This window comes from Chelmon rostratus, chromosome 2 (assembly GCF_017976325.1).
Source record: "Chelmon rostratus isolate fCheRos1 chromosome 2, fCheRos1.pri, whole genome shotgun sequence".
Lineage (NCBI taxonomy): Eukaryota > Metazoa > Chordata > Actinopteri > Chaetodontiformes > Chaetodontidae > Chelmon > Chelmon rostratus.
The window spans coordinates 14,983,611-14,997,536 of NC_055659.1; the positions used below are offsets into that span (position 1 = coordinate 14,983,611).

Here is a 13,926-nt window from a genome sequence, read left to right on the forward strand (position 1 = left end):
ATAGAAGCACGGTGAATTGCGCTGCACCCATGCTGGTTTCCTGGTGCCCGGCTTCGTTGGGTCGTTACTAATTGTAATTTCACTCCATGTACTTAATGGAGACGGATGTTTGATTTTGTGCAACATGCACTGGTGAGGTAGTGACTGTTTGCGTTGAGTTTTTTTGGGGAAAAAGAAACTTTCTAAATTCTCAGGAAAAGGCACTCAGGGGAAAAGTGTTCATTTAGAAACCACAAGAGATTCTTTAAAAAAAAAAAAAAAAAAAAACATGTGAATTGGCCTCAGAATCAGAAAATGGGTCACTTTGTTCAGTGAAATTTCTACACTTGAAATTTCATTGAAGTAATTGCAATAAAGAAAATAGCCTTTTTTTCCGGGTTGGCTTTCAGCTGGGAGGCCATTTCACTTGTGGTTCTCATTTCACAGAGGTATTTATGCTCCACTTTTCTTTTGTTATATAACCTTGATAACGGCATTTTGCAAAAAAAAAAAAAAAAAAAAAAACGCAACCTCTGGTTATACCAGATTATATTCAAAATCTCCATCAGTCTCCAAAAGTGAACTACGTGCTGTGTAGCGACACAGATGTTTGTGCTAACGCCACAGTATCTCTCATCTCCCAGTTGAAAGAGAGCTCTGTGTGGGTGTGGTGGTTTTTGGACTCTCTTCCTGCTAAATGCTTCTCGCCGCCTTCCCCGTTAGGGTGGTTGGTTTTCCACTAGCTCGTTATCCCACAGTCATCCATCCATCAGCATCTCGGCGGCCCATGAGCGATAGGGCACGTACGCTGTCGGAAGACGGGAGAAGAAAGGCTGTGAATACTGAAATTGACTCTGAGTACTGATGAGGCATGGGGGCGAGGCTTCCAGTGCCTCTGCAGTCCTATCAGTCCTATCACCCCAAACCTCTTGTTTTTTGGGTTTTTTTTAGATAAGGTCATGAGCTGTGAGAGATTGGATTTGACATAAATTCAGCTTTATTCGGATTTTTCACGTCATATTTCACGGAAAAACTGAGCCCCGCTGCATAGCCCACGCTGCGTATTTGCAGGAGATAAAGGGATCTTCCTCTGGATCACAAACTGATTCCTGTATGTTTGTTTTGTTAGTTTTTTTTTTTTTTGGTACACGGCCTTGCCTGGTTCTGATCACGCAGGATAGAGCAGATCTGGTTATCATTTTGATCTGCCTTAATCCCCATGGCCGTACCACAGTTGTTACAGCAAGCAAAGCAGGCTACCACCTAGCCACAGATCAGCTGTCAGAGCAGGCCATTTTATCTGACTCCTCTCCCTTTGGTCCTCTCTCAGCCCATCTGAGTACAGAGATCTGGCCCGAGTGATAACAAGTGCTGAGGCTTTTAACTGCTGTCACCATCATTCTGCGAGTGGAGGTTTCAGGGAAGCAGTAAAAATGCCACAGGGACAGTGAAATGAAACAACCTTGTAAATGTTGGTGTAAATGTAACTCAAGATATGCAGGGTTTTTAGCAGAGCACCGACGGGTGAGAGATATGATTTTTTTTTTTTGCCTGTACTGAAAGCTCCTGCTTTTCATTTCCGTGTATTGACAAGTATTGATCCCATGCTTTACCCAGAAAAGGAGACCAACCTCAAGTCGTTCATCTTGAGGGATCTGCTGCCATCGTCAGTGGACAGTTACTACCGATACACCGGATCTCTGACCACGCCGCCCTGCAGCAAGGTGGTGGAGTGGATCATCTTCTCCAGGCCTGTGTATCTCTCCCACTCACAGGTGCGTCAAGTCCACGCACACACAGAGAAACACACGCCCAGACAGCTATATTCTCCACGCGCAGTCAGATCCCATTTGCACACAGTCAGTGGATCACTTGCTGCCCCACAGTGTCGAGGCACAAGCAATTTTTCCCCTCATCTACCTCTCCTCTCTCTTCCCTTTTCCCTCGTTCCTCCCCAACTCCCCTGCATATGAAACCATAACTGCCTATATAGTGGATGATTAAGCAGGAAGGGAAAGCCAATTACTGGCATCCTGAATGACCGCATTTATAGATGGCTCCTATACATATATCATGATGTTTGTCTGAGACGGTGAGTACAGGGTCTTAAATAGAAAGCTGCTGCACATGGAAACTGGTTATCATAATGTTAAAGTTATTCAAGTGCGGAAATGTTCGTTAATTTAAATGTCCATTAATATAAATTATTGCAGTAACGGTTTAGCAAGCTTAGTGGAAAGTGCAGCATTTTAAAGCAGCCACCGATGTGCTTTACAACATCTTACCTCCAACTGTTTTTGCCGTTTATGATTCTGAGAGATAATATATGCCAAATCATGCCCGGTGCTTTTTGCTGATCCCATACACAGGCTTTTGCTGCATCTTTTATACATACAATTCTTGGGTTACCCAGCTGCATATCCCCTGGAGCGTTCTGTGCTGTAGAAATTTGCAGGGCTCAGTGGAATTTCTATCAACTTTCAGGAGTACAAATCTTTTGTTCAGAAATGACTTTTGCCGCAAGAATATTGACCACGGCCACAATGTTTGTGACGCTCACAGATAGTCTTTTATGAACCTGTAATTCATTTCTCCAAGCACGCACAGGACACATTGATTCCACAGTATCTGTAATGTGTAGTCATTACAGCACGCGGCAGGAGATCATTCATGGCAATCAATGGCCACAAATTTGCCCCATTGAGAAGTTACAGCCCGGTAGGTAGCCAGGATGATGATTGAGGTCCGGGCCTGCTGGTACCTGTGGTGTGAACATTTCTTGCAAATACTGTGCCTCGTTTGTGAACAGTCAGCTGCCGGCAAGTGGCTACAAATGCAGTCCTGCATGATATATTCACCCCACACATACTCAAACACACACACACAAAGTAACAAAAACACTTAAATTTGCTTCAGTAGCTTCTCTCTTTCTTTCCATCCAGCTGGAGGCCTTTTACTCCATCTTTACAACAGAGCAACAGGACCATGTCAAGTCTGTCGAGTACCTGAGGAACAACTTCCGGCCCCTGCAGAACCTGGACAACAGAAAAGTCTTTAAGTCGGCTGTGAAAGACGCGTGGCAGAAAGACTTAACAGAAATCGTGGGAAGCCCTCACAGCACCGAGGCTTCGAGAGGTAAGATTTGTTTTCTGCACCGTATCACAGTCTCCCTCTAGTTTGCTCTGTGCTGGTTTAACCCAAGGATCACCTGTAAAAATACAATCATTACTCACTACTTTATCAGTGCTTCTGAATTGATGGCTGAATTACTTGGAATAGTCAGAGTGTGCTGTGAACTTAGGGCATGGTCATTGATATTACAGTTAAGCGTGGATTAGTATTACATAATGCACACTGTGTGTAGGCCAAGGTTACATCAGAGATCAGCAAATGTCACATCACATCCAAAACTATCCAAAATCTTACCCAAGGCTGGGACACGAGCCATATCTACCCGATTATTTTATGCAAGTTTGCTACTACAACCTTCAATATTTGTCTGAATGTTCACTCAGCCCCGACCCCTTAGTCACTGTTCCGTGCCTGTCAAGCTGTTCTCACGGCACACAGTTTACAATGCAGTGCCGAATGTCATTTGTTTTACATTCAAAGCTTCTTTTAAGGTTTTTGACTGAAGCTGCGAGTGTCTTATTTTAGGATGTCATCAACACGCGCGCCCCCATTTTACTCGTGCGAATTCAACTGCAGGAGCATTTATGTTTATTCTCCCCAAACAGCCAGAATAGTGGACATGAGCCGTAAGGTAGCAGCGAGGGTGTTTGTCTGTGTGTGTTTGTTTTCAGTTCAGCCTCTGCCTGAACTCAGCACTCACTCTGTTTTTCTCAGTTATTTCTCGCTCTTCATTTTCCTCTCTCCTCTCTCTGTACGTTCATGAAGTAAAGTACATTTCCCCTCCAGTAAGCAGTCAACGAAGAGAGACTAATTACAGTACAGGTCGGCACATCCGCGGCTCGCTGCGGCAGACAGGCTGAAGTGAAGATAAATCCACTTTTTAATCCCAAAAGTTTAAGAAAATAAACTCCGAGCTCTCCTCCCGCTGGTAAACAGCTCTGGTTCAGAGCAGCATCCGGTGTGACTCTGGGTGTTTATTCCTCCAGAAGCTCCGGTCCGCCCCGGGCTCTCCCCTCCAGATTTCCCCGGCTCTCAGCAGCTGTCTGCCGGCGACCGTCCAGCCGTTCTGTCCGGTCCTCCCCACACAACACTCTGCAAAACCCTGCGATATGCGCAATATGCATTTGACTGTTGCTTTACAATTCCAATGTCACCATTATTGATGAAACCTCAAATTATTCGGTACAGCCCCACAGTTAACAATGATAACGAGGCCAGATTTACTACTTAAAATTCTTAGTAATTATTTGAAACTGTGGGTCCATGATTTTAGAGGCAGACAAAAGTCGGCTTGTCAATTTCTTGTCGGCCATTGTTGAATTTTCCCTGCTGAAAAGAAAAAGTGTTGCTGGCGGATTTTGTTAGCTAGTTGGCTCATTGGTCTAACTATAACATCATGAATTGATGACTTTTTAATGATTCCAGCCGCCTTGTCATAAAATGGACTAGATGAATACGTACATCCGCAGCAGTTGGTGACCTGTGTATAAGACATTGAAATAAAGAAACAGCATAGAGCTAGTAGTCCTAGTGTTATAAGTATGATGAGGAAAAAAATCCTGGCTTTTGCAGTAACGCTAGGTTACTGCTGTAGGCTAAGCTAGTTAGCTGGACATATTAGTGATTGCACCTTCCACACAGCAGATACAAACGTTTTTATACATTCCTCACACTTCTACTCTTGTGTTTTTGGTTTTGGACAGGCCGAAAACAGACATCACCTTTCAAACTCTTTAAATGCCAAGTATCACTCTTACTAGATTCCCATGCACACCACTTCAGCATGTGAAGAAAACAAGAAAGTGTGACAGGCCCGCCATTCCAAGCTATAATTGAACTATCACTGTTCAGTGTAAGGGGTTTAGCAAAATGGTCTGTTGGGTTCCACATTCCACCCGTCCTTAGATAGCCAAACTGTTGGAACTATTGTATTGTATTCAATCACATTTAAATTGGCTTAGCGTTACCACAAAACCTCAGAGTGTCCTAAGATATCATACAAGTCCTGATTGCACATAGACAATATTAACTGTGTTCTTTGCCCCATGTCAATCTGAGATGTCCATGATGTGTAAATACAAATTTGGAACACATCTTATCTTCATACCACTCCTCAGTTATTCAGCACTGTTTTCTTTCTGGAAGCTCATCTAGCTACTGTGCATGGAGACCCATTCATAGGATCCAGCTTAAATTAATGGGTCAGTAAACATAATAGGACCAATGAAAGTAATTCTTCATCCTTTTTTAGTAGAGCAAAATTACTGACAGAGCACAATCTGAATAATAAGTACTGATTAAAATTTCAGGAGATTTTTTGGATGAAGTTATAGTGCACATGTCCTTTTCTCATTGTTTCAACTCATCTTATATCAAAGAACATTAATACAAAGCACAGACCTCATGCAGGCCTTGATTAGAGTATTTTTGTTTGCCTTTCTTTTATGTGTGCATCTTGCATCGCTTGCTTTAACAGAGCAGTACAGGAACTATGGAGACTAATGAGAAAGGCTGCTGCGCCTTAAAGTGGTGTTGTTGGTGTCTGGCAGGGAGAATTGATTGGGAATGCTTGTGATGAAGTTGGAGCACTCTAACAAGGCCGATCAGCAATCATCATTAATATGTGGCACAGCTAAAATAGACCCATACAAATTAAGTTGTGAAATTGCTTTTGTGGCATGTCAGTAGGCAGAATGAATATGGACCAGTGTCTCAGTTTTTTTCCTGCTTTGCCTCCCTCTTGCTTGTTTTCTTTTTGTGTCTCGCATTTCTATTTCACTGTGTTAAAATGTAAGAATCCATACTTAATGGGAGGTGCTGGGAGTGTCAGGCCTATCTTCTGGGGTGACATCTGTCTAGGTTGTGTGAGGTGGGGATATTTTACCTGTGCACAGTAAATGATGGCTTTGCTTGTAAATGTTGTGAGAGCCAGGGCCAAACCTTGACTAAATATTCCATCAGTGAGATGCATAGCTAACCTTTTCTGATGCAAGAACACAGGTTGCAGATTCATTTGTGTGGTGCAGATTCATTATTTGCCCAGTAATGATGCTAAGATATATGGGGCATATTGTGTTTATACTATATAAACACTAGATGTAGATACTATATATATGCATGTGTTAAAAAACAACAAAGCTCTATCACCCGGTGCATGCAAGCCTTTTTCTCAAGTGGAGACCAGATTTAGCATGCCTTTGTTTAGAATGTGACTGGTTAATGATGATATTCTCCATAGGGCTGCAACTAACTTTTATTTTTATAATTAATTACTCTGTATTTTAGTTTTCCTTGATTAGTTGTTTTGTCTATAAATCCAAAAATATGAAAAAAAGAAGATAGTAAAAAATGCCCGTCACAGTTTCCCAGAGCCCAAGCTGATGCCTCAAACATGCTCGTTTTGTCCACCTGACGATACAAAACTAAAATCTATTGAATACACAGTTTTATTAAACAGAGAAAAATAGGAAATCCTCACATTGCAGAACCTGAAACTAATGAATGTTTGGCAAGCGACATTCAAATATTCTAATATTCTAATGCTGTTAATCAGTGTTCGGACTGTGGTGGGAGCTGTATGAAGAAGTAGAAGACATTCATACAGTATTATCATACAGTAACTTAGCATGGTGGCTTGTATCCTTCTGATGGCATACATATGTTGAATTTCCTGGCAGCTACTAATGTTAAAATCAGTGTGTTTTCAATTAAATTGTTGTTTTTCCCCGTCATTCCAATGTCTGCACGCAGCCTCTTTAAAACATATTGTACCGCCTTGAGAGGAGTGAAGCAGTGGAACTGCTGTTTGTTGACAACAGTCAATTCATCCCCTTTATGGTAGAAGCTGTCAGGAGAAAGATTCATGTTCTGCTCTGAGTGGTATTGCAGACTGAGGTGAAACCACAATGAGGCTTATTTTGGGAGGTTACGGTGTACGTATTCACCGAAAAATAATAGGATTTTCTAGAGAGTCACTAGCATGTTAGGTAATTCTGCTCAGTGGTGAAACATTAGGTTCTATCCGCTATTGTATTCATTCTCCGTTAAGATTTTTGTTTTGAACCTGAGATGAAGTAAGGAAATGCCGTTTGCATTGAAATTTTGAACAGATTTAGAGGAGCATTAATTAGTTTTGCTGCTTATCTGCCTTTATGTTCAAAGGTTTTCATAAAATCAACGACTGCCTTGGATCAATGAAGTTTCTAATTAATACAGAGAAAATCAAAGAATCACAGCAATGTTGTATTGCAAGGTGCAAAACATGTGTTGATAAGATGTGTATCTTGTACATCTCCACCTGCTGTTGATTTCGGTGTTGCTAGTGCACCAGTGTTGGTGGTGAAAAGGAGGGCTGTCATGACAGGAAAGATGAAGACAGTGAAACGACAACGATGTCTTCAGCTGCTGTTAAATAACTGTTGAGCTACTGAGGTTGACAATGGACATCTGATGGGTTATAATACATTTCACACCTGTCACACGTCATCAACACCCCAAGACATTCTGCTATTGTTTTTTCTCCCCCGTGCCCCTCTGAATGATTTGCTTCCACCCTGTCTCCTGTTCACATATCGTGGTGCATAATTTGCACCATTGCTTCACTGTGTAAATGGAGAAAACTGTGGTGACAATTTCAATTTGACAGAAACCCTGTGTGCACATAATCAGTTCCTGATTGCTGTTGCCCTGATGTGTTGAGAGGCATGTCCAGATTGTGCCTTACTCTTACTGACAGATCCCTGTGTAAATATCCATGCTGCAGCCTACACTGCCACCTTGAGGCCGACGCAGAATTTTTCTTTCATCCTCCTCATGCATCCTTTTCACTGTAGCACCGACAGGAACTTGCAAATTACGTATGGGCAGGAAGATGCAGTCTTGTCTGTACCACATGTGTAGCACTACACCCAGTTGCTTGGTATTCTACCTCCCTTGCAGTGTTGTGGTGTGGAAAAGACACAAGCATCCGGATTGACAATCTGCACTGACACCTGAGGCGTCGTCCCTGACCCCAGTCAAGCCTCCAGGAGGGTTTTTGTTATTGAGTTACTGTATTATCTTGCACCTTTAGAAGTCTCTCAAGTGGAAATGGCTTTGAGGAAAGTCAGCAGCAGACAGTGGTAATAATAGGCCTTTTAAAAGGCAACCTGCATTCTGCCCACACACATCAACAGACACAAATACATGTGGTCAAGCAGTCTTTCCAACCACAGCCTTTCATTTCATTTTCACCCAGCAGTATTCAGACAGTGAAAGAGAGACACCGTTTTTTTCTTGTAACTTTGATTCCACAAATGTTTGACAGAATGTGATACCTTTCTAATCCCTTTTCACATCACATGTACTCAATTGAAAACAATGTAATATGTTTTTCTTTATTCATTGACTTTTGTAAATATACACTTATTCTCAATTTGATGACAGCAACGCTTTTCAAACGAGTTTGGACAGGAGCAACAAAAGACTGGGAGAGTTGTGGAACGCTCTAAAAACACCTGTTTGGATCATTCCACAGGTAAACAGGTTGATTGGCAACAGGTGATAGTGTCATGATTGGGTATGAAAGGGGCATCCTGGAAAGGCTCAGTCGTTCACAAGCAAGGATCAAGCGAGGTTCACCACTGTCATGACTGTATAAACGAGATTACTACATGGACTCAGGAACATTTTGTTAAACTGTTGTCGGTAAACACAGTTTGTTTGCAGATGATTTCATTCTGTTTTATTTGTTTTACACAGCTTTCTTGGAATCGAGGCTGAAGCAGTCACTTTTCTTATTATATTATTTCTTCTTATATCGCTCCTTTGTCTTACCCTTTCCTTCTTTCTGGTCTTTCAGTGTGTAGTAGTGCCCCAGTGAGCATGAAGATCCAGCCGCTGAACCAGACAGCATTGATGGTGAGCTGGGAACGCCCCCTGACCGTCTACCACCCACCCATCACCAGTTACATGGTCTCCTACAGCTGGGTGAAACGTGATGTGGCTGACGAAAAGACTTTCACCAAGACTGGGGACCAGAGCATGGTGAGCATTATTCTCCACTGCCGCTACTGCTCACACCAGGCCAAAGCAGTTCACTTTTCTTTTTTTCTAAATTCCTTTTTCAACATGAATGTGGGTTAAACAGTTTGCAGAGCCTCAGAGTCTGGCAGGATCAGTGACAGCGTATAGAGGAGGTGACAGGTTGTGATGAACTCTGCGTATGGCTGTTGGTTGATATCAGGACCCAGACACTCCCCTGTCACTCACCTGTCTAAGAATAGACACATAAGGCTGTCACACACACTGACGAGTCCAACTGATACATGCATAATGTTCTGACAAGTGCACATGTGATCTTTCCTGTTTATTTCTTTTAGTCTTTGATGGAAGGCTCAACGATTCAGTAATTTACAGCAAAACGTAATTCAGAAAAAAAGCTATATAGACCGAATGATATGCTTTTTTTTTATTTGAACAATTTGAAAACTAACAAAAAAATCCAGTCTGTTTTCAGGCAGTAGAGGCAGCTCTTTGAACGCAAACTGTCTGCTTTTAGTAACCAGTGCAGGCAACTGTGCAAGTGTAGTCCTTTAGATCTCAGTGAAGTTTTTGACACCAGTGATCATACAACTCTGCCCGTGCGCCTTAAGCATTGAGTTACCACTTCAGCTCTCACTGTGTCTCTCAAACAGAGCATTCACTGTCTCCACAGAAATATATCCTCCCCCTGCAGGAGGTTACACCCACAGGGCTGTTCTTTTTCACACTATATATTCTTCTCCCTGGTCACATATCCTTCCGTTTGTGGGAATCCAACACCCAGCTGTGCATGTCTTTAAAGCCCACCAACCCCCAGCTGTCTTCACAGTCTGCATGACTGCCTCTTTCGATATGAACAGTTCAGGGGCAAAACACACACCCAACAGTTCAGAGACCTGGGATCAGGTCCCTGGTGGCGGCAGCAGCACCTCCAGCTCGGTCATGCGTTCCAGTAAACACAGTTGTCATTGTCATGGTTGGGAAGCTGGTGAGGGATCATGCATTGTTGCTGCATGAGTTACTTCTGCTGGTTGATAGGAGCAACTGCACGGGGGGGTGGGATCTGAAGGGAATGGTGTAAACCTTTACATGTATTGCAGCCTCACTTCCTTCTAATGCTTAGAAGCCAGCTAATGCATTAGCTAATGACCCCCAGTAATGTGTTTTTTCTTCACTGGAATGTTTAACTGTCACTGTGCAGACTGATGTTTGTGCAGAGTTTGAGACTAAAAAGCTGTTTTCACTTTCTGCAAGATGATTTTGCAACATTGCAGCTAGTTTAGAAGCAAATCACGGTCCGCAATGCGACTTACAGCAGTGTGACGTGAGGACTTGAAGCCTCCAGCGCACAGACACTGAGAATGGGCCTTTCAGTGAGCGAGTCAATAAGCAGTCAAATTTTTTAAATGAACCATATTTTAGTGTAGATTGAATTTTAACAATTTCTTTACGCGGTAATTGAACAATTCGTGGAAAAATCATATCAGACAGAAATTATTATTCCATGCGGCTTATCTTTGTGTATTAAAAAAAGCCTGGAGAGGATCTTCAACTTACAAACTAGTTACTGAAGGTTGCAGACAGGATAAGGAAATGAATATGCAATCAAGCTTCCTGCAGTCAAGTACTGCCTCACAAATTTAACTATCCTCAGATAAATATAAAAAGCATTTATTTTGCAGATTATTCAACTTCGATTATTGTAGCTCATTCAGCTCCATGTCTCACCTGCAGCTTGCTCAGAAACCTGCCACAGCACCTCTGTCTGATGTTAAACATAGAAAACATCTCGTCACAATTTCAGTCTCTCTGTGCTGGTTACCTCCTCCTTTCAGCATCCCCCAGCTGCCTTTACTGACCTTTTAGCTCCCTATCAGCCATACTTCTCCCTGAGGTCCTCTGGCAGAGCCGTCATATCTCTACACCCTAGTCTTCGTTATGTATGTTCTGTGGTTTTGAAACAAGACACAAGAAGGTAGAGCATGTGTGAGGCTACTTGTTTTCTTTAACAATTGTTAGATTGGCTGTTTTTCAAAGCATAGATTAATATGAATAATTTCTTTTGTAGTTGTGTTCAAGTAATATATATATGGTCTGTTCAGAGCTTTGTACGTTTGTGTTATTATAATACATTATTGCACATGGCTGGCTGAAAGAACTATGAATGTGTCCACGAGGTACTCTATGTGGTTACACTCCATTAATAGAGTCCATCACTCACTTTACTGACAGTATTCTCTTCACCTCTCTCTCTGCTGTCAGTCTTTCTTATTTTGCCCACTTCATTTCCATTTCAATTTTCAGTTTCTATTTCTATTTCTGAATACCTTTTTATCTGAATTATTTTAGAGAAATACTAGCTCTCCAATACCAAAGGCAATCACCCATCAAGTGTGAGGGCCATTTTAATACAAGTAAAGCAATCTGCAAACTGCACAACACAATTAAATTACACAGGAATGGAGGTTTTTAAACTGCATTGAACTTGCGGGTCATAGACAGTTGACAGAACAGTGGCTTAGGGTGGTATATATTTTCATTTTAAGCAGTCTGAATGAACAGAATCTACAGTTTTAAAAGTATTATCATCTACACATTCAGACATGATGTGCAGTATGTTTGCAAGTCGTCTCAATCGTGTTCGTGTGTGCATCTGTTCTCTTGCAGAAAGCAGTCATCACTAATGTGTCCCCTGACGTCCTGTACCTGTTCAGAGTGCAGGCGGTATGTCAGCATGACCTGCGCAGTGATTTCAGTCAAACGCTGCTGTTCAGAGGTACCTAATCAGAGCCCAGCAGTTAATGACTCATTATGTATTTTTTAGATAATTTTGCATGTCAGACACATGAAATGGATTTTTTCAGTAAATGCTTGCTTGCAATTTTGTATTTCAGCGAATACAACAAGAATATTTGAAGGGTCCCGTATTGTGAAGACCGGGATGGTGAGTTGACCAGGAGATGGCACTGCGAAGTTCTTTTTTTATGTTAGTTACAATCATATGGTTCTGATGGATAATCACTTTTTCTCTGCCTGTCACCCTCAGCCCACAATTTCGCCAGCGTCGTCAGCAGACATGGCTCCCATCAGCTCTGGGTCCTCCACTTGGACGTCCTCTGGCATCCACTTCTCCATTGTCTCCATGGCAACAGGGATGGGCCCCTCCTCGAGTGGCAGCCAGGCCACAGTGGCATCAGTGGTGACGAGCACCTTGTTGGCAGGCTTGGGTGTAGGTGGCGGGGTTATCTCTTCTTTGCCAAGTTCTGTTTGGCCCACACAGGCACCCCAAACCACGCAGAACCCCACCCGTCCATCCGTCCCGCCTGCAAAGTCCAGCACTGAGCAGGCAGCACCCCAGGGCTCCGATATAGACACCTCGTCGGACAATAAACAGGCTGCAAGTGAGGCCAAGGAGGATGAAGAGGAGGGGGAGACAGAAGGAGAGCAGGAGGAGGAAAAGGATGAGAAAAAGACAAAGAACAAGAGTTCACCTGATAACGAGGAAACTCGAGCGAACAGCACCGCGGCCAAAGAGCCTTTAATCCCCACCCCCACATCCACAGCCAAAGAGAAAGGAGAAGGGAAGCCGACAGTCAAAGGCACCACCGTACCTGCAGGCACTGGGGACGACCAGTTGGAGGACGATGTGGAGAAGAATCCCACAGATGTGAATGCAGTCTCCACTCAGGAGCCCCGTAATGACAGTGCAGAGATGCAGATCCCCCAGAGCTCCACACTGTCTCCAAAGATCAGCGGCGATGGGAAGAGCCTCTGGCCTTTCTCCGTACACACTGGTGAGCAGACCACGCTCTCGCACACAGACATGACACAATATTGTTTTTTCATCTTTCCGTTTTAACATCCTGCCCAAACAGAGACATCCCATTTGAATTCTCAGAGAGAGGTTTGTTCTCCTGTTGTCGGCTATCGTCCAAGACCAGGCTTCTCTCCAAAGCAGAACACTGTCAACACTAACAACAGTTATGGAGGCCAATTTAGCATAACAAATAACTTGATTTAAGACAGTAACTACGCTGGTTACCATCTCAGACAAAGATAAAACTCCAGGCTTTTGTGTCACTACAACACAGAGGCCTGAAGGCAGAAGTGAGCCGTCTGCCATCGGGGTTCTGCCTCGAGGAATTCCTTTGAGTTTGCTTCAAGAGTGTTTTTGAACATTTTTCTCCAGATTTTTTTTTTTTTTTTTTTTTACATTTTCTATCGCCATTAGGTTTTACCTTGATCAGTCACAACTGATATGTGTTTCATGAAAATGTAAATGTATGTGTGTAATCGTAATAGGCCTATAAATTTATTATTCCTTATGGGCTTCTCTGAAACCAAGCTAGATATTGAGCTTAGACCAGGCTCAGGATGGACTAGTGTGGGTTTTGGTCTGTCAAGGCTAGAACTGTCACTTCTGTGACTATTTTATGAGCATGACAGAGTAAATGTGGAGAAGGGTTTTACCAAAGACATGTAATGGTGAAGGTTAAAGCCCCTGTGTGTAGAATTAGAGCATTTCTGACTTTGGCGACTCCCAGTGGTAGCATCAAAAAGAAAGTTTGGCAGACAGCACTGCATACTAATACCCCCCTCCCCTCCCAGATCCGACCTGCAGATACACAATAAAGGGCTAAAAGCAACACATAGACGGCACAGATTTTTGCAAGGATTGTCTAATTTTATTTACAAACAAAACCTTTTGCCATCAAAGTAATTAGAAACATGCTGTGATATCATACAAATCCTACACATAAGCACTTAAGAGTTGGGAAAGGAGTTGGTTTAAAT

At 42.7% G+C, this 13,926-nt stretch overlaps 1 protein-coding gene across 1 annotated transcript in view; it reads left to right on the forward strand.

Annotated features, from left to right (window-relative positions):
- Window positions 1–13,926, forward strand: part of ca16b (carbonic anhydrase XVI b) — a 100,499-nt gene that overhangs the window by 69,396 nt on the left and 17,177 nt on the right. Inside the window, exons 7-12 of the mRNA XM_041948052.1 lie at window positions 1,597–1,754; window positions 2,922–3,114; window positions 8,951–9,135; window positions 11,800–11,908; window positions 12,027–12,076; window positions 12,179–12,926. Of these exons, the coding sequence (XP_041803986.1) occupies window positions 1,597–1,754; window positions 2,922–3,114; window positions 8,951–9,135; window positions 11,800–11,908; window positions 12,027–12,076; window positions 12,179–12,926 (1,443 nt within the window). The remainder of the gene's footprint in view (window positions 1–1,596; window positions 1,755–2,921; window positions 3,115–8,950; window positions 9,136–11,799; window positions 11,909–12,026; window positions 12,077–12,178; window positions 12,927–13,926) is intronic.